This window comes from Gossypium hirsutum, chromosome D09 (assembly GCF_007990345.1).
Source record: "Gossypium hirsutum isolate 1008001.06 chromosome D09, Gossypium_hirsutum_v2.1, whole genome shotgun sequence".
Classification (NCBI taxonomy): Eukaryota; Viridiplantae; Streptophyta; class Magnoliopsida; order Malvales; family Malvaceae; genus Gossypium; species Gossypium hirsutum.
This window is the reverse complement of record NC_053445.1, coordinates 41366751-41386644: the sequence shown is the minus strand read 5'-3', so window position 1 is coordinate 41386644 and position 19894 is coordinate 41366751. Positions and strand designations below refer to the sequence as shown.

At 31.8% G+C, this 19894-nt stretch overlaps 1 protein-coding gene across 1 annotated transcript in view; it reads right to left on the bottom strand.

Annotated features, from left to right (window-relative positions):
• The window catches only part of LOC107892537 (alpha carbonic anhydrase 4), a 32365-nt gene extending 12670 nt beyond the window's left edge, over nt 1–19695 (bottom strand). The window contains exon 1 of the mRNA XM_041100224.1: nt 19412–19695. Within this exon, the coding sequence (XP_040956158.1) occupies nt 19412–19695 (284 nt within the window). The remainder of the gene's footprint in view (nt 1–19411) is intronic.
• Nucleotides 19696–19894: the final 199 nt, after the last annotated feature.

The following is a 19894-nucleotide window of genomic DNA, read 5'->3' as shown; positions in this document are numbered from 1 at the left end:
AGCCTCTTTTCTCACCCATACTTGACTTCAACCTACGCACCTCAAAATTTCATACATATAGGCCATAACAAGATCTCTAAAACAACTAATTCCTAACTTTAATATGGTCATATTATCACATATATTTTAACATTCTAATTAGAACATAAAATAATTCACACATGCAACCACTTATATCAACATGTTTTACCAATTTATTCATCACTGAGCCTAGGAACTATCCATCCATTAACCACACTAATACTATACCAAACATGATAAAACCATTCATATATAAGTTAACTTGAAACATAAACAAAATGTAATTATTGACATTTATACAACCATTTCAATCCTTATACATGCCATATAAACCATAATATGTATTGCAAATTCTACCAGAACAAGTTGGATAGTATGGCTCGATGTGCTGATCCGACCTTCCGACTTCTTGAAACTCTACAAAAAACATTAAATAACACAAGTAAGCTTAATGAAGTTTAGTAAGTTCGTTGGCTTTTAAACGTAAATCTTACCGAACATACTATAACAATTCATTTAAATAAATCATTCAATATACTATTCCTGCCAAACACAATTTCAATCGATGAATTCACTTATTTCAAATCAATGTCAATGATAACTTTAAATCTTCAGATATTAATTCCATATGTCACTTACCAACCCTTATCAAATCGGAGAACATCTTACGGATATTAGTACATCGTAAACTGAAGCTAGAATGCTACACAAAAGTACATAAGTGCTAAACAGAAACTAGAGGTGATCATGGGTCGGGCCGGGAAAGGTTCGGGCTGGGCCCAACCAAACCGAAAAATGGGCTTAAAATTTTGTCCAAGCCCGGCCCATATTAAATATATATTTAATATATATAATATATATTTGATTAAAAATAAAAAATATATATTTAATATATAATTCGGGCCGGGCTAGGCCCAGGCCAAAAAAGTTTTACTCTAGGCTCGGCCCGTTTTCTAAAAGGGCCTCATTTTTTTGCCCAAACCCATATTTCGGGCCTATATTTTTACCCGAACCCTTCCATTTTTTGGATGGCTCGGCCCATGATCACCTCTAACAGAAACCCATAAGGGTTGAACGGAAGCTCATAAGAGCTGAACAGAAACCCATAAGGGTTAAGCTGAAGCTCAAAAGAGCTGAACGGAAACCTAATAGGGTTAAACTAAAACTCATATAAGTTAACTGAAGCTCATGAGAGCTAACAGAACGTAAATACGAAAGTTTGCAAAAAATGCTGAACCTCGGTTTCCTTGGGTAATTTGCTGTCAAGTCCTCCTTTGCACTGAACGACTATACTTAATCCCACGTTCTGTTTGTTTCGAACATTCACTTCAATTTCATAACTTTAACAATAATTTTATTTTCAACAAATAATATGAATAAATACATAATACCGTTTATGAAATTAACATATAATATTAATGTAACACCCCTTACCCGTATTCGACACCAGAATAGGATACGAGGCATTACCAAAACACATACACTTGTAAACGTATTTATCCGAGTTATAAAATTTCATCTAAATTAAAACTTTCAAATTATTAAAATGCTTTTATAATTCTTCACAATATATCTTCAAATTATTATATTCATAAATAATAGGACCTACAAGACCCAATACATACTCAAGCAATTCAATGATTCATTCCCATTTCATTCAATTCACAATTTATCATGCTTACAATTCAAATCATATCACTAACAATTTCCATTTAATTTATGTACAATTCAATATCATTAAATTTAATACTAATACGTATTTACCATTTAACTCAACGTTTATCGATTATACCATTCATTGACACATTTATAAAATTCTCAACTTTGCAATGAAAATATCACTTTAGCTTAAATAACAACATCAATTCAACTCATCATCCCCTTTTTCGTCATTTTACACTTTAAGTATGAACTTACTATTTCATTACCTTTCCACACTTGTTTAACCAAAGTCGCAAGCTAGTACATTTAAACATAATTCTTTTTGGAACTAACCACATGATAAACCATTTCAATGCATAACTTATAAGTTTAACGTGGCATAATCCAGCCATAACTTGGCCAAAGTGTAACACCCCTAACCTGTATCCATCACCGGAATAGGGTTTCGAGGTATTACCAAAGATTACAGAATATTTTCGGATAATTCGAGTCATTTACAATTCACTATTTCTTCCTGTCAATCACAATTTCAAATGACAGATTCATGTAAATGAGCTCAATATCATTAGCTGTTTAACTTCCATCACTTAAATTCACATACACATAATTTATTAACATAACCTGTCAAACACAATCTCTAAATGACGAGATCACATAATTGAGCTCAATTTCACTGTTCAATATGTTTTATCACATAAAATTTGCTTAACACTTACCACAATTTGTCAAATTAGAGAATGACTTACAGAATTGAGTACTTCATTTCCTCGATGCAATAGTCCAACTATGGTCTTACACATAATCACATAACACACTTCGATGCCATAGCCCAGCTATGGCCTTACACTGAATCACTTACCACTTCTCTCTTGTCACTGATCAGAAGTACTCAACATTGCGTTCTACTCAATTTGAACTTATAATTCAATTTTCATATATATATATATATATATATATATTCTTTTATTTTACAATTTTCACAATTCAATAGCAAACATATGAATTAACATATTATGTTATTCCTAAAATTATCAAATAATCATTAAAATTTAACCATATGAACTTACAATTCGATTTTATAACATAACAATAATCATAATTTCATAATCACTATTTAAAATGAAACATTATATCATTTCTAATTCAACGTTTATCAATTAAAATCGGGAAAATGACCAACTTATACACAAGTCATTCATATACTTTCCTCCTCCTCCTCCTCTCCATTCCACATCCTCATCCTTAATGTGTATAACACACTTAAACAACATTATCCATACTTTCACTATTTTCTTGTATATAAATTCAAGCTGTCTGTCTGAGTCTGAGTCACTAATTTATTTATATCTAGAGCTACAGAGCTCCAAATTAAGATCGGTTAATATTCCCTGAAACTAGACTCATATATCTTTTTACCATAAAATTTTCAGAATTTTTGCTTATCCAATAAGTACATTTTATTCTTTAAAGTTTCTCCTATTTCACTGTTCGACAGTTCTGACCCCTCTTCATTAAAAATTAATTATCTCATTGCACATAATTCAGATAATGTTCACGTTTGTTTCTTTTGAAAATAGACTCATTCAAGATTCTAAACATATTTTATCCCATAATTATTTTTTACAATTTTTAATGATTTTTCAAAGTCAGAACAGGGGAACTTGAAATCATTCTGACCTTGTCTTACAAAATTTATTATATCTCATGATTTTCAATTCCATTGCTTACATCATTTCTTCTATGAGAAACTAGGCTCAATAAGCTTTAATTTCATATTTTATTCATCTTCTAATTCGATTCCCACAATTTTTGGTGATATTTCAAAGTTAAACCGCTGCTGCTGCCCAAAACTGTTTTAGTGTAAAATGTTGATTACCAATTTGACCCTAAACTTTTAATATATGACAATTTCATCCCTAGGCTCGGAAAATGAAATTCTTGCAATTTAATTCTTGATACAAGCCTAATAATTCTCATACATATAAATAACAGCCCATGAATTCCATTAAATTTTAGAATTTTTCCACAATTTCAATACTTTTCAAATTAATCCCTAAAACATGTTTTTATCCAAAATTCTTTAATAAAACACCTTTAAACATCCATTAACATATCAATTTCATCATCAAATAACAAAAATAATATGAAATTCTCAATGGTATCTTCCTAAACTTTCAAAAAAATGAGAAACTAGTAGAATACTAAGTTGGACCTAATTGTAAAAGTCTAAAAATATAAAAATTTCAAGGAAAATGTAAGCATTACACTTACTTGAAGCTAAAATATGGAAGACCAGCTCTAAACCCTCTTCCATGGCTGTTTCCCACCGAAATTTGAAGAAGAAATGGTCTTGAAATCCTTAAAATAAATTTTGGCCACATAAATTTTATTATAATTCCAATTTTGTCCTTAAATACATAAAAATCTTTGATTTTTTTAACGGTATGCCGTCTCAGCCACTTAAGTTGGTCTATTTACTCTTTTAGTCCTTTATTATTTAATTGTTAAGCTAGTTAATCACTTTAGCAAGTTTTGCATCTTTTTAATTTAGTCCTTTTTAATTAATTAACTGCCGAAACGTTAAAATTTTTGACGAAACTTTAACACTACCACATTGACACTCTGTAAATATTTATAAAAATATTTACGGCTCAATTTATAACATCGAGGTCTCGATACCTCTTTTCTTCAATTTCTTGACTTAATAATTTTTTATAAAACACAAATTACTAATTCAAAAATCTCTTAAAAATCAGATTTGACTCGTAATTATTAAATAATAAAATTTACGAGCTTATTTTCCGAATTTGGTGGTCTTGTATGACTGATTTCAACTTTTCTAAAAATCGGGCTATTACAATTAAAGTTTAACCATAACTTACCTGGGTTAAATTGTGAAATTTGTAGTAGTTCAGGGACTATTCTGCTAATTTCTCTCTTTCAAGATTATCTACGGGCTCTTGATCTAAAATATAATATTATTCATTCATTAGAATATATTCTAATTCTAATTCACTTCACAATTAATACCCTTTAAATTTTAAAATTACATAATTACCTCAGCTTTTACAGTTTTTACAATTTAGTCCCTCACCAATTAGCCTATCAAATGAGCTAATTTTTCTCAATTTTCAATTTATCTAAATATTATAAACTATAATACAACCTTTGATCAACAGAATATTAGTATCAAACCCTAGTATTTAATCTTTTCACAATTTGGTCCTAAAATCAATTTCTATTCAAATCACTTGATAAAATCATCGTACAACAAAATTAAAGCTCTAAATCCATGTTAATTCATCACAAAAATCCAGCACTCATCAATGGTAACTTTCAAAATTACCCATAAAATCAAGAACTAATGACATAGATAGTTGGACCTAATTGTAGAAGTCTGAAAAACACAAAAGTTTCAATAAAAGAGCAAGAATTGAACTCACATGATGTAAAAATATGAAAAACCATCTTTTGAAGACTCTCCTATGGTGTTTTTGGCTGAGAATTATGAAGAGATTGCTAGAAACTCTTTTAATTGTTGTTTTATTTGTTTGATTTATAAAATTTACAATTTTACCCTTTGTTCACGTTGTTTCCTTATTTCTTTCATACTTACGCCGCCCCAGCCATATCATTAGGCAAATTTAGACTTTAAGCCCTCCTTTATTTACCACTTGGCTATTTAATCACTATTTCTTTAATTAGCAAGTTTTGCACCTTTTTCAATTTAGACCTTTTTATTTAATTAACTATCAAAACGTTAAAATTTTCTAACGAAACTTTAATACTAACTAAATGACACTCCGTAAATATTTGTAAAAATATTTATGGCTCAGTTTATGAAATTGAGGTCTCGATACCTTATATTTGAAACCACTTAACTTAATACTTTCTTCTAAAACACAAATCACTATTTCAAAAGTCTTTTTAAAATCATATTTAATTCATAAATACTAAATAATAAAATTTTTGAACTCACTCATTGGATTTAGTGGTCAAAAAACCACTGTTTCCGACACCACTGAAATTTAGGTTGTTACAACTCTCCCCCCTTTAGGAAATTTCATCCTCGGAATTTGATACCTGGAAATAGATTCGGATATTGTGATCTCATCGATTCCTCTATTCCCAAGTATCCTCCTTTGAACCAAGAAGATGCCACAATATTTTAACTAATGGTACTCGTTTATTCCACAATTCCTTAACCTCTCGAGCCAAAATCTTCACTGGTTCTTCCGAGTACGTCATATCCGGTTGTAACTCAATTTCACTCTGAGAAATTACATGCGAAGGATCAGATCTGTACTGTCTCAACATTAATACATGGAACACATTATGAATTTTCTCAAGTTCAGGAGGCAAAACTAATCTATAAGCTACCGGGCCGATTCTTTCGATAATTTCATACGGTCCGATAAATCTTGGGCTTAACTTTCCTTTCCTACCAAACCGTAACACCTTCTTCCATGGAGAGACTTTTAAGACCACTCGATCACCAATCACAAATTCTATATCTTTTTTTTTCAAATCTACATATGATTTCTGACGGTCAGAAGCGACTTTCAAACTGTCTCAACTGATTTGAACTTTATCTTCAATTTCTCAGATCAAATCAACCCTACTAGCTTGGATTCACTTAGTTCAGACCAACACAATAGAGTCTTACATTTTCTCCAGTAAAGAGCCTCAAATGGTGCCATTTTTATACTAGATTGATAACTGTTGTTATATGCAAATTCTGCCAAAGGTAAATACTTTTCCCAGTTGCCACCAAACTCGAGTATACAACATCTCAACATATCTTCCACAATTTGAATTACTCGTTCTGATTGCTCATCAGTCTGAGGATGAAACGTTGCACTGAAATTTGGCTTTGTACCCAAAGCCTCTTGCAATTTACTCTAAAATCTCAACGTGAATCTCGGATCTCGATCAGAAATAATGGATATTGGAACGCCATGTAACCTCACAATCTCTAATATATACAATTCCACTAATTTCTCAAGTGAAAATTCTGTTCTGACAGGAATAAAATGTGCCAACTTATTCAATCTATCAACAATCACCTAGATTAAATTTTTCTTGCTTGGAGTCACACGTAATCCGGATACAAAATATATCGTAACATGCTCCCATTTCCACTCAGGAATCATGACAGGTTGTAACAAACCCGTTGGTACCTGATGTTCTACTTCAACTTGTTGACAAATCAAACACTTAACTACGAACTCACAAATTTCCCTTTTCATACCCGACCACTAATACATCTGTTTCAAATCACAATACATCTTCATACTTCCCGGATGAATGGAATACATGTTATTGTAAGCTTTATAGAGAATATCATTTTTCAAATCTGAATTATTCGGAACACAAATTCAACTGCGATAACGCAACATACCATTATCATCAAGGCTATACCTTGAATTCAGATTATCTCGAACCATTTGGCCTTACGACACCAATTTTGGATCCTCATCTTGCAATTCTCGAATCCGCTGAAGAAACAAGGGTTTTGTTTTCAATTCTCTTAATATAGAACCATTTTCATTAAGAGATAAATGAGCGTTCATCACTAGAAGTGCAAACAAAGACGACTTTCGACTGAGTGCATCCTCAACCATATTAGCCTTTCTCGGGTGGTAATCAATAACCAAATCATAATCTTTCAGCAATTCAACCATCGTCTCTACCTCAAATTTAGCTTTTTCTGAGTCATCAAGTATTTCAAACTTTTATGATCTATGTACACGTAACATTTCTCATCGTATAAATAGTGTCTCCAAATTTTCAAAACAAATACAATTACAGCTAATTCAAGATCATGTGTAGAATAATTCTTCTCGTGCGGTTTTAACTGTCGAGAAGCATGGGCGACTACCTTTCCTGACTGCATCAGTACACAACCCAAACCATTCAAAGACGCATCATTATAAACAACATACGGTACACCCGATTCTGGCTGAGTCAAAATTGGAGCCTCTGTCAATATTTTCTTCAACTGGTCAAAGCTTTGCTGACAGTCATCAGACTAGACAAATTCAACATTTTTCTATAATAATCGAGTCAATGGCGAAACAATCATTGAAAATTTCTTGACAAAATGTCGGTAATAACCTGCTAAACCCAGAAAACTTCGTACTTCTGAAACATTTTTCAAAATGTTCCAATTCATCACTACAGAAACTTTACTCGAATCAACTCGAATCTCATCAGCTGACACAATGTGACCCAAAAATCCAACCTCACGAAGCCAGAATTCACATTTGCTAAACTTTACATACAACTATTTTTCTCTCAAAGTCTGTAGCACAATTCTCAAATGTTGTGCATGCTCAAATTTTGTCTTGGAATAAAACAGTATATCATCGATAAAAACAACACAAATCTATCCAAATAAGGTTGAAAAATCTAATTCATCAAATCCATGAAAGCAGCAGAAGCATTAGTCAAGCCAAATGGCATTACTAAAAACTCGTAATGGCCATACCAAGTTCTGAAGGCAGTCTTCGGCACATCACATTCTTTAACCTTCAACTAATAATACCTAGATCAAGGTCTATATTTGAAAGCATTGCGACACCTTTCAGTTGATCAAATAAATCATCAATGCGAGGTAAATGATATTTATTTTTAATTGTGACCTTATTCAGCTGTTTGTAGTCTATACACAGTCTCAAAGAATCGTCCATATTTTTCAAAAATAATACAGGTGCGCCCCAATGAGACATACTCGGCCTGATGAACCATTTATCTAATAACTCTTGCAACTGAGTCTTTAATTCTTTTAACTCAGCTGGTGCCATACGGTATGATGTTACTGATCTCAAAGCTTTTCTTGAAAGCACATCACTTACAAATTAAACTTCACGATCAGGTGGTAGGCCCGACGATTCCTAAGGAAACACATCAGCAAACTCATTAACAATTGGTAACTGTTCTAACTTCGATTCAGACTCCTGAGTTGTAACAGCCCGTTTTTTAGTGGTGTCAAAAATAGTGGTTTCGGGGCCACCAGATCCAACGAGTAAGTTTGTAAATATCATATTTAATATTTTAAAAAGGTTTTTGATATTGTGATTTTTGTTTTATAAGTCATTTATTAAGTTCAAGTGGTATAACTGTAAGGTCAAGTGGTTTTAGAAAATGAAGTATCAGGATCTCGTTTCTATAAACCGAGCTATAAATATTTTTATAAATATTTACGGAGTGTAATTAAGGTGGTATTAAAGTCTTGTTGGAAAATTTTATCGTTTCGATAGTTAATTAAGCAAAAAGGACTAAATCGCGTAAAGTGCAAAAGTTATGTTCTACAAGCTAAAGGTATTACATAGCTATGGAACTTTAAAGTGGAAGTCCTTATATGTTAAATAGACCATTGAAGGTGATAGTGGATGTGTATGGCTTGGCATTAGTGTAATTTTTAAAGTTAGATAAGGGTAATTTAGTAATTAGGTAATTAAAGATAAAATAAATAAAACAAAAGACAAAGCTTTCATCTTTATTATTTTCTCTTCACCAACAGATTATACAAGCAAGAAAGAGCCATTGAAGCTTGAAAATTTCAGCAAAATAAATCCCTTGCATGTAAGCCCCTAAACTATCAGTTTCTTGTAATTTTTATGCTTTTGAAATCATTGCAGCTATGTCTAGCTAGCCCGTAACTTCGATTTTGAAACTGTTAAAGATTTTGAATGTTGCCACTGATGAATCTTGTGATTTTTTATGTTAGATGATGAATTTGGAATGTTGATTTATATTCAAAAGTATTTTTGTTAAGTCATTTTAATGAAAATTTTCAATTAGGGACAAATTTGTTAAATTAATAAAAGTACAAGGATTTAATGTGAAATTTTTGCATAAATGGGCTGTTTTGGACACCATGAACATTCAGCTAAGCTCAATTCTGGGTAAAAATTGTTAATTTGCATGTTTTGGGCTTAGGGACTAAATTGAATAAAAGTAAAACTTTAGGGACAATTTTGTAAAATGTAAAAAATACCAAATATTGTGAAATGAATTTTTTTATTGTATAAATTAATATATTGAATGAAATTATTAATTTAGATCAAGATCGGGTGGAAAATCGAGGAAAATAGAAAATTACCAAAATTCCCCTAAACTTTGGTATTGCTGCAATTTAGCCAGATAAGTTCGTATGAACTATACTATGTATATTGTTGATTAAATTGAATGTTATTATATGAATTTTATTGAAAATTTATCGATATATATGTGTTAGTATACAATTTGGCTTATAATGAATCGAGGAAAGTTCAATGATGCACGACGACTATCGAGACCCGTTTGTACCTTAGGAATATTTAGGATACAAATGATATGTCATTAGGGGTTACCGTGTTTCGGGTGCTGGTCTCGTACGTCCTATCGGTGGTTGAGTTTCTGACATTTGTTGCAATTACTTGACAACTTGTGTGAACAACACCGTGTAGCTACGTTTTGATTGACAACTTGTAGCTCATAAGAGCTGAACGGAAGCTCATAAGAGCTAAATGGAAACCCATAAGGGTTAATCTGAAGCTCAAAAGAGCCAAACGGAAACCCAATAGGGTTAAACTGAAACTCATATGAGTTAACTGAAGCTCATGAAAGCTAAACAGAAAGGAAACATGAAAGTTCGCAACAAATACTAAACCTCGGTTTACTTGGGTAATTTGCCGTCAATTCCTCCTTTGCACTGAACGACTGTACTCAATCCCGCGTTCCGTTCGTTTCGAACATTCAATTCAATTTCATAACATTAACAATAATTTTATTTTCAAAAAATAATATGAATAAATACATAATACAGTTTATCAAATTAACATATAATATTAAAGTTTAACCATTCAAACTTGCCAGGGTTAAATTGTGAAATTTGTAGTAGTTCAAGGGTTATTCTGTTAATTTCCCCCTTTAACGATTATCTACAGGCTCTTGTTCTAAAATATAAGATTATTCATTCATTAGAATATATTTCAATTCTAATTCACTTCACAATTAATACCCTTCAAATTTTAAAATTACACAATTACCCCAGCTTTTACAGTTTTTACAATTTATTCCATCACCAATTAGCCTGTCAAATGAGCTAATTTTTCTCAATTGTCAATTTATCTAAATATTATAAACTATCTTACAACCTTTGATCAACAAAATTTTAGTATCAAACCCTAGTATTTCATCTTTTCACAATTTGGTCCTAAAATCAATTTTTATTCAAATCACTTGATAAAATCATCGTACAACAAAATTAAAGCTCTAAATCCATGTTAATTCATCACAAACATCCAGCACTTATCAATTGTAACTTTCAAAATTACCCATAAAATCAAAAACTACATAGATAGTTGGATCTAATTGCAAAAGTCTTAAAAACACAAAAATTTCAAGAAATGAGCAAGAATTGAACTCACATGATATAAAAATATGAAAAACCAGCTTTTGAAGACTCTCCTATGGTGTTTTTGGCTGAGAATTATGAAGAAATTGCTAGAAACTCTTTTAATTGTTGTTTTATTTGTTTAATTTACAAAATTTACAATTTTACCCTTACTTCACATTGTTTTCCCAGCCATATCATTAGGCCAATTTATACTTTAAGTCATCCTTTATTTTCCACTTGGCTATTTAATCACTATTTCTTTAATTAGCAAGTTTAGCACCTTTTTTAATTTAGTCCTTTTTATTTAATTAACTATCAAAACGTTAAAATTTTCTAACAAAACTTTAATAATAACTTAATGACACTTCGTAAATATTTATAAAAATATTTACAGCTCGATTTATGAAATTGAGGTCTCGATACCTCATTTTCAAAACCACTTAACTTAGTACTTTTTTCTAAAACACGAATCACTATTTCAAAAGTCTTTTTAAAATCACATTTAACTCATAAATACTAAATAATAAAATTTTCTAACTCACTCGTCGGATTTAGTGATCTCGAACCACTATTTCTGACACCACTGAAATTTGGGTTGTTACAAGAAGAACAACCCACACATCTCACTACGAAAAACACCCTTTATATTAAAAGGGGTTTGGAGAGGTGGAATCGTTTAAATTGCATGAGTCTATTGATCATGAAGCATATCATTTTAGAAGCCTTTAGGGGCACAAAATCTGAAAAGATTACTTAGGCTAAGGTTTCCTTGACGAAATTGAGAAACATTTTGCTAAAATCGATAAGGTTGAAATGACATCATTTCTCACTTCTTTGATGTATATAAAGTATAAGATTCGAGGAAATTCTGAGCCATCTAAGGGTTATGAGGTTTATGATCCCACAATTAGGAATATTTTTGAGACGAGAATTGCAACATTCTTTTAGGATGTTGAGTTTGGAGGGAGAAATAAGGTTAGAGACATTACTTTTAATGAGGAATTGAATTCTAACTCAGTTCCTATTATCATTTTTTATGATGTTTAGATTCTCATACCTATCATTGATTAAGAAGTGGATCTAGAACCTCAATAAGACAATGTTGAGCAACTCCCTATTCAAGATGAGGTAATTGTTCCAGAAGAACAAACTCAACAACCTCAAGAATGAACATCATTAAAAAGGTCCACTAGAGAAAAGGTTATATAGCTTTAGTAGAATATTTTGACCTTAAGTTGCATCAGATGAATATTAAGTTAATGGTTTCTCAATGGTAACATTGATCACACGTTTATATGGTGCAACTACAAAACTTTGTGTCTAATGATGCAAAGTTAATGATTTGCAAATTAAAGAACTTCATCTATGGGATTAAGCAGACTTCTTGTCAATAGTATTACAAATTTTATCAAATGATTATATTATTCAGTTTAGAGATGAATTTGGTCGATAATTGTATATACCATAAGTTCAGTGGGAGTAAGGTTCTATATTTGGTTTTATATGTTAATGACATACTACTTGTCAATAATAAGTTAAGTCTCAACCAATACTCCAAGAATGATTTTGAGATTAAGGAAATGTATAAGATTTCCTACGTCTCAAGAGTGGGAGTCTAATGTATGCTCAAGTATGTATGCGTCTGGATATTGCGTACATTGTTGGGATATTAGGCAGATATTTAAGCAACCCTGGTATGAACCATTGGTTAGCAAGCAAGAGGGTTATGAGGTATCTTCAAAGAACAAAAGATTACATGCTCACATATCGGAGGTTTGATAAGTTAGAGATTATCGAGTATACAGACTACAATTTTGATGGAATATTGATGCAAAATTTTGTCACTAGGGTGCAAATTGTGACAATAATTGGTAGGCATTTATTCCAATAACAACAAGAGCACATCAAAGTCAAAGCGCATAGACTTAAAGCTCTTGGTTGTTAAAGAAAAATTTCAGAGTGTTAGGTGTCTATAAAGCATATTGGGACAAACTCCATAATTGTGGATCCACTTACTAAGGGACTATACCTAAGGTTTTATAAGAGCACACTGCTCATATGGGTGTAATGTCATTTAAAGATATTTGGTTTTAGTGGGAGTTTGTACTTTTAAATTCATTTATGTTATAGACACATTTTTAGTTATTTCAGTTTATGGATATTAAGTTTATTTTATGCAGAATAAATTTTATTTGGTTTATTCACACTCTAATTTTGGTAAGGTTTGATCTCACTAAGGTTTGAGGAGGACCAGTTGGAAATAGATATGTTTAGATCATATTGCATGTAATTTCCATGCTACACATACATACTTGATCTATGTCATTTGTTTGTGTTAATATACGTGATCAGGGATGGATTTAGTTATGATATATGTAACGAAAGTCGTCTTGGTTCTATGTTAGCATAATTAATGGACGAGATTGTTTCGAATACCTTTTGAATATCATAGTAACATTTTTTAGCTCAGTTATATAATGACATGTAATTATAGAGTAATTAGTATATATATGTGGTCCAAATGTGAGATAGATAGAAAATATGGACATCACATATATAATAAGGGTAATTACATGTTATTATTTACTATCATGATAAGTGATCTAATTTGGTTAAAGTTTTATTGGGCTTTAATTATTAAATAAAGCATGCGTCAAATATGTATAGATACTCAAGTAATTAAGTTCTAATCAAATTCTAATTAATGATGGGCTAATTAGAAATTAGGGCTAATATGCCAAAGTTATAAATATTAGGGTTATGGTCTCGAAATTACATACAAGATATCTTTTCGAATATCCCATCTTTAGGAAAGAAAGAGAAAATATTATCTAAATTTCTTGTGTACTAATTTGGAAGATCAAATCCCCATGATCTAGAAAAACTTCAAGGAATTCATGGATTTAGGTACGCTTCCGCATCTAGTATTGTTCTTGATTTATTCTTAATGATTTGACATGATAGATCATGGTTTACAGTTCTAATTTTATATTAGATATTATTTACGGTTCTAACACATGATACGTTCACTGTAATTTGTGTATAATTTTTGGCAGGAACACTGTTAAGTTTGCCTGGTATTGATTGTCCAAGTAAACATGATTATATGGTTTACAGAAAGAAATATAATATGATCACTACATTTTTAATAAATGAAAAAGGGTGTATTAATGTAATTAATACAACATGTTTAATACATTTTATTTAAAAGCATGTGAGTTCTCTTAATCGAAGGATGTTCTATACTGCTGTATAGATATATGATCATTGTAAAACCTAATGTGATAAACACTTATTATAAAAAGTTGGTTAATACAAGTAATTAAAGATGCAAGGAAACAAAGTAAAACAATAATTTGTGTGTAATGAGATTTGGAAATAAGTTGGCACTTAGAAAACAAAGGTTATAGCTTTTGTAAGTGCTTAAGTGATAATATAAGTCGCTGCTAGAGGTGTTCATGGGACGGGCCGTGCCAGGTTTAGGCCGGCCCAGAAAAAATTTTGGCTCGCGTCCTAGGCCCGGGCCCGACCCTACCCGAAATATGGGCCTAAATTTTTGTCCAGGCCAGGCCCGAGAAAAAATTCCTAAGCCCGAACCTAGCCCGACCCATTTTTTTAATAAACACCAAAAATTTATTTTAAAAATAAAAAAATATATTTATTATATATTCGGGCCGGACTGGGCCGGGCCTGGGCCAAAAAAGTGGTGCTCGAGGCCCGGTCCATTTTCTAAACGGGCTTTTTTTTTGTCCAAACTCATATTTCGGGCCTATATTTTTACCCGAACCCTCCCATATTTCAGGCGGGCCGTCGGGCCAGACCGGGCCGTCCGGCCCATAAGCACCTCTAGTCGCTGCTGAAGGGGTAAACATAAGATTTGACATAAAATGGTTAATTAATATTGGAAATTTAGACATGGAAACATAGATAACGTGTTTGAAAGTCTAGCGTAAATTAGTATCATATGTCTAGGTAAATCAAATACTATTAATTGTGAATGAATATGAAACATATTGTAGTGTGTGTACCATATGAAATTATCTATAAAAGAATAAAAGTAAGTTGATACACTTAGAAAGGTGTTTTATTCTAAGAGTAACATTTTAAAAGCATATCTTATATAATTTTACTAAATTATATAGATAAATTTTTATATTTTTAAGTATGTGACTTGGAGGGAGAGTTTCTTAAAGGCAATTCTTATTAATGGTTTAATTTATCAAACGAGTGACTATAGAACATAAAGTTGACCCAGTAAATTATGATGATATTGTGCAAGAATGTTGATTCCAAGCTTTGGAAATAAGTTATGAATGTTGAAATGGATTCTATGAAATCTAATACGGTTTAGGAACTAGCAAATGTACTAAACGAGATTAAACCCATAAGGTGCAAGGGGATCTACAAGAGAAAAAGAAATGCAGAAGGAAATTTTGAAACCTATAAGGCTAGACCTATTGCAAAAGGATACACATAGAAACAAGGTCTTAATTATGAAGAAACCTTCTCTCCTGTAATAAAGCTTAAGTCCATCCATGTTTTCTTATCTATTGTTGCGACTCAACTACGGGGTTTGACAAATAAATGTCAATACAACATTCTTGAATTGTTATCTTGGTGAAAACATCAATATAGGGCAACCTAATGGATACATAGCTAAAGGACAATAGCATAAAGTTTGTGAAGTTGCTTAAATCCCTTTATGAAATTAAGCACACATCTTGCTCATAGAAGCAAAGGTTTGATCTGACAATCAAAACCTATGGATTTGATTAGAACATTAATGAACTTTGAGTTTATAAATGTATAAGATATAAATAAGTTATCTTATTAGTCTTGTATGTTAATAACATCCTACTCATTAGGATATTCAACTTTAGTGGTGCATTCTGATTATTAACTAATGGAGTGTATCAATAATATAGCTTAAAAACCTTGAAGAACTTGTATGTGTGCCACACCCCAAGTCTGGCGGATTCGACTTTAAGGCGTGAAGCTGTGAAGTTATCTATTTTGCATGGTGTAATCCGCCATATTACAGTTTTCTGGCGAATAGGAGTGTGGCGTATATTAACCGCCATAGAGGTGAATAAAAGTTTTAAGTTATTCTCATTCTAAGATAAGGGAATATCAAGTGAAGTATAAGTCAGTTGAGATACTGCCATATGCATAGTACGCCCAGTTTGTCTAAGTACTGTAGTAATTGGGTTTTGTAAAATGATCTAGTTAGGAGTTAACTAGATTGAATGGTAAAATATCAAATACACAATATTCTCATTTATGTTCCTCTCGAAATCTGTAGGTCATTGTAAAGGACAAACTCTGGATTCAATTGACACTTGTCGAGTTTCACTAAAGGGAAACTGGATATATTTATATTGTGAGAAGGATTAGTTTGGATGGTTTTTCTTTCTTTAAAATATACTCCCTAGTTCTTCCTCTTAGAAATGATATGTTTTCTTCTCTGGAAGCTAAGGATTTTGAATTTATAAGTGGATGTTCCACCTCCTGGTAAGTCTAAGAGCTCTGCATGATAAGTTTTTGAAAGAATAATACTGTTAAAAAGCTTATCAACAGTAGGTTATGAATATAAGGCATTGCATAGGGGTTGTTTATGATTGAGAAGTTAACAATTGGTATGAAAATGAGTTTTTAATGGTGAATCTATGTTTCTTTAAGCAGTTGTTGGTGCTGGTTCGAGAAGGGTGCTCGAGTTTAGAGTTCAAGCTACAATTCGAATGAGTGTCAGGTGAGTCTCTATCCTGACTCTTGCATGAAAACTGTTCAAGTAAAAGTGTATATATATAAATGATAATGACACCTCTAATAATTGATAAGTATATGAAGAATAGTAAAGATGATATATGTGCTATGATGATATGTATCAAATTTTGTTTGAAAAGAATGTTGATTGGAAAGTACGCATGTAAAGTCATATATAAGGAAAAATATGAATCGATCAGGTGTGTGAACAATTTGATAAATGAATTTTGAGTAATGTTCCTTTGTGAAGCCTCTAGTAGGGTAGTTATAATGCTAACCAGACTGACAGATCATGATATAAAAATAAGTGTAAGACCATATGATTTAGACTCATAACAATGTATGATATGAAAATACTCATGGTGTAGAATCTTGTAAGATGAAGATTAGACTGGTAAATCATGACATGAAAGTGTATAAGTCCATGTGGCTGAGACCCATGGCATAATATGATATGATGATATGAATGATCATGGTGAAGCCTTCGATAATATCTAATCGAATTGACAGATCACGACATGAATTTATGTATTGGTCCATGAGGGAGAAACTCATGGCACCTTCTGTGAAAGTTCGTCGGGACAGTAAACACATTATACTATATATTGACCTGTTTGGCGTGATTTATTAAACCTTTATGGATAAGTTTTGAGAATTCTTTGACAAATAAGTCTACGATAAGATTATGATACATTTGCAGTTAAGTTGGTTGAATTAGTTTTGTGGTGTAATTGAATAAGTCTTAAGGGAAGCCCTTGAAAGGAAATGTGTATCTGTATGTTCTAAGAGGGTATCCATCATGGTAATTTGTTAGCTTAGAATATGGGCATATTCGTAGTTATGAAAAATATAACTGTCAATCTGAGTTCGTTTGTGTTATATAGTGCTGAAACCTGAATATCTAGTATCCACCATATCTGGATGGCATCATAGCTCTTTCTGAAATCCTATGGAATCTAAGTTGTTTGACATCTTGGCTTATTCTGTTATTCTATAACAAGAATGTGTTGGAATTCTTCTAGATAATCTAGAATAATTCTCATCAGTATGAGTATGCATTGGCCTAAGATAGGATATTGTATGATTATCAGACTTAGTAAGGGTACCTGCCAAATGAAATATCTGTAAGTAGTATCCGTCAAGAGAATAGTATCAGTGATCAACTGTTCTGGAATAAACATTGAAGGTTGTTTGATGATAATAGAAGAGATTGTATCGTCTGGTAAGATCTGGAGATAGCCAAAGAGTTAAGTGAAAGATAATAAGTAAAGAACGGTAAGTGGCGTGTAAGTATGTATAAAGTATATATATATGAAGCTGTGAAGGTATCCGCCAAAGAAAAAAATGGTAATCCAAATAGTCAGAATGTAAAATTCAGCAAGAAAAGTTTAAAGGTATTTTGTAATTAAACTCGTTAAGTTTTTATAACTTACAAATGTTATGTTTATATTTCATGTATTGTTGTGAATGATTACAACAAGAGGGATGACGTCAGGAATGCACCAAGGAAGAGGCGAATTAAGTTATTATGCATACAATGGTCAATTTAGAAAAGTAACGTATAGTAGGATTACTCCATTTAAAGTCTTTCTTTAGTAAACTTTTGTATTGTAATTAAATTATGATAAGTCTGATGTATTATATTTTATTTAAACATTTTTCTTTGTTTCAATAATAATGAGATTTTAGATAAAATAATAAGAAAAATATTTTAAGTCAAGAGTTCGAAAAGTCTGTTTGTAAATTTTGTTAAGTATTATGTGTAGTAATACCCAAGACCCGAACCCAGTGATTCAGGTTAGGTTAAGGGTGTTACAAGTTGGTATCAAAACACGATTTAGTCGGTCCTCTAGCAGTCAATGTAGGAGATAGCCCTGTATGCATAATGCACTGAATTTAGCTTAGTCACTCAGGTATGTGAACACTTTTGTTTATGTGAAGGATGTTTTGTTATATTAATAAGGAAGACGGTGAAGGAACAAATGATAGCTTCATTAATAAAATCCAGAAAATATTACATTAATAATCGAAAGAAAAGTACAAGATAGAACAAACAAAAAATTTTAGTTTCCTCCTTTAGTAAGCTAGTTTGTGGGCTCAGTAAGGACTTCTTCTGTTTGAGGATGATCTTCGAGGTTTTGCTCCATATCTGTTGAGTCATTTTCATTGTCTTCAGCTTTGGGCATAGTGGGAATTAAAAAGTCAATTGATTGTTTCCATTCTCTTTGAAAAGATTCTCAATCATCACCCACAGGGTGGTAAACATTGAAGTTTAACGACTCAGTAGAGATATCCTTAAGTAGAGATATCCTTAAGGCAATTAAAGACTAATCTATTAAGATTAAGAGGACCTGCAGCCACTTGGGCGTGTAGAACTAAGTTGGATCCCAATTTTGGCATAGCTTCATTAAGGTTCTTTTTGGTGTCCTCCTAGAATCTTCTGAAAGCTTCTTCATTAGATTAGCGAAAACTTTCCAACTCTGCTTTGTGGCATTCTTCTTGAGCTTTGAGCTTCTCCTCCCAGGTGGATTCTTTATCAGCTAATTGATCTCCTCCTTTAACTAATCACGTTCAGTCTACGTCTCTTTATATTTGCCTTTCAAAGCCATGACATGGGCATCAAGTCTTGCAATCAGGCTGACAGATTCTTCATGATCTCGGCGTAATTCAATCATAGAGTTTTCACCAGTTTTCATAGCCTTCTCCAAATCTACAATTTTAGTATTATATCGATCACTAGCTTCTTCTAGAGCCCAACTCCAAAGTCCATATTCTACAAATAAAGCTTGTGATGATTTTGCCAAAAGTGATAGTGGAGATAATTCAGAGTTTGAGAAGAGATAGGAGAAGAGAGCCTCCTTCATATGCTGAGGCACAAATATGAACAAAGCTAAAATAAGACCTCTAATTATTGTCTCAAAGTCAAAAGAGAATTGATGCAAACAAATATAAACAAAACCTATTCTAGTTTTCACTATGGAACAAAATCGAATAATCAGTAGATTTTCCCAAAGAAAAGACTTTTGATGACAACATGCCATTGCTAAATGTAAGATGTATTAA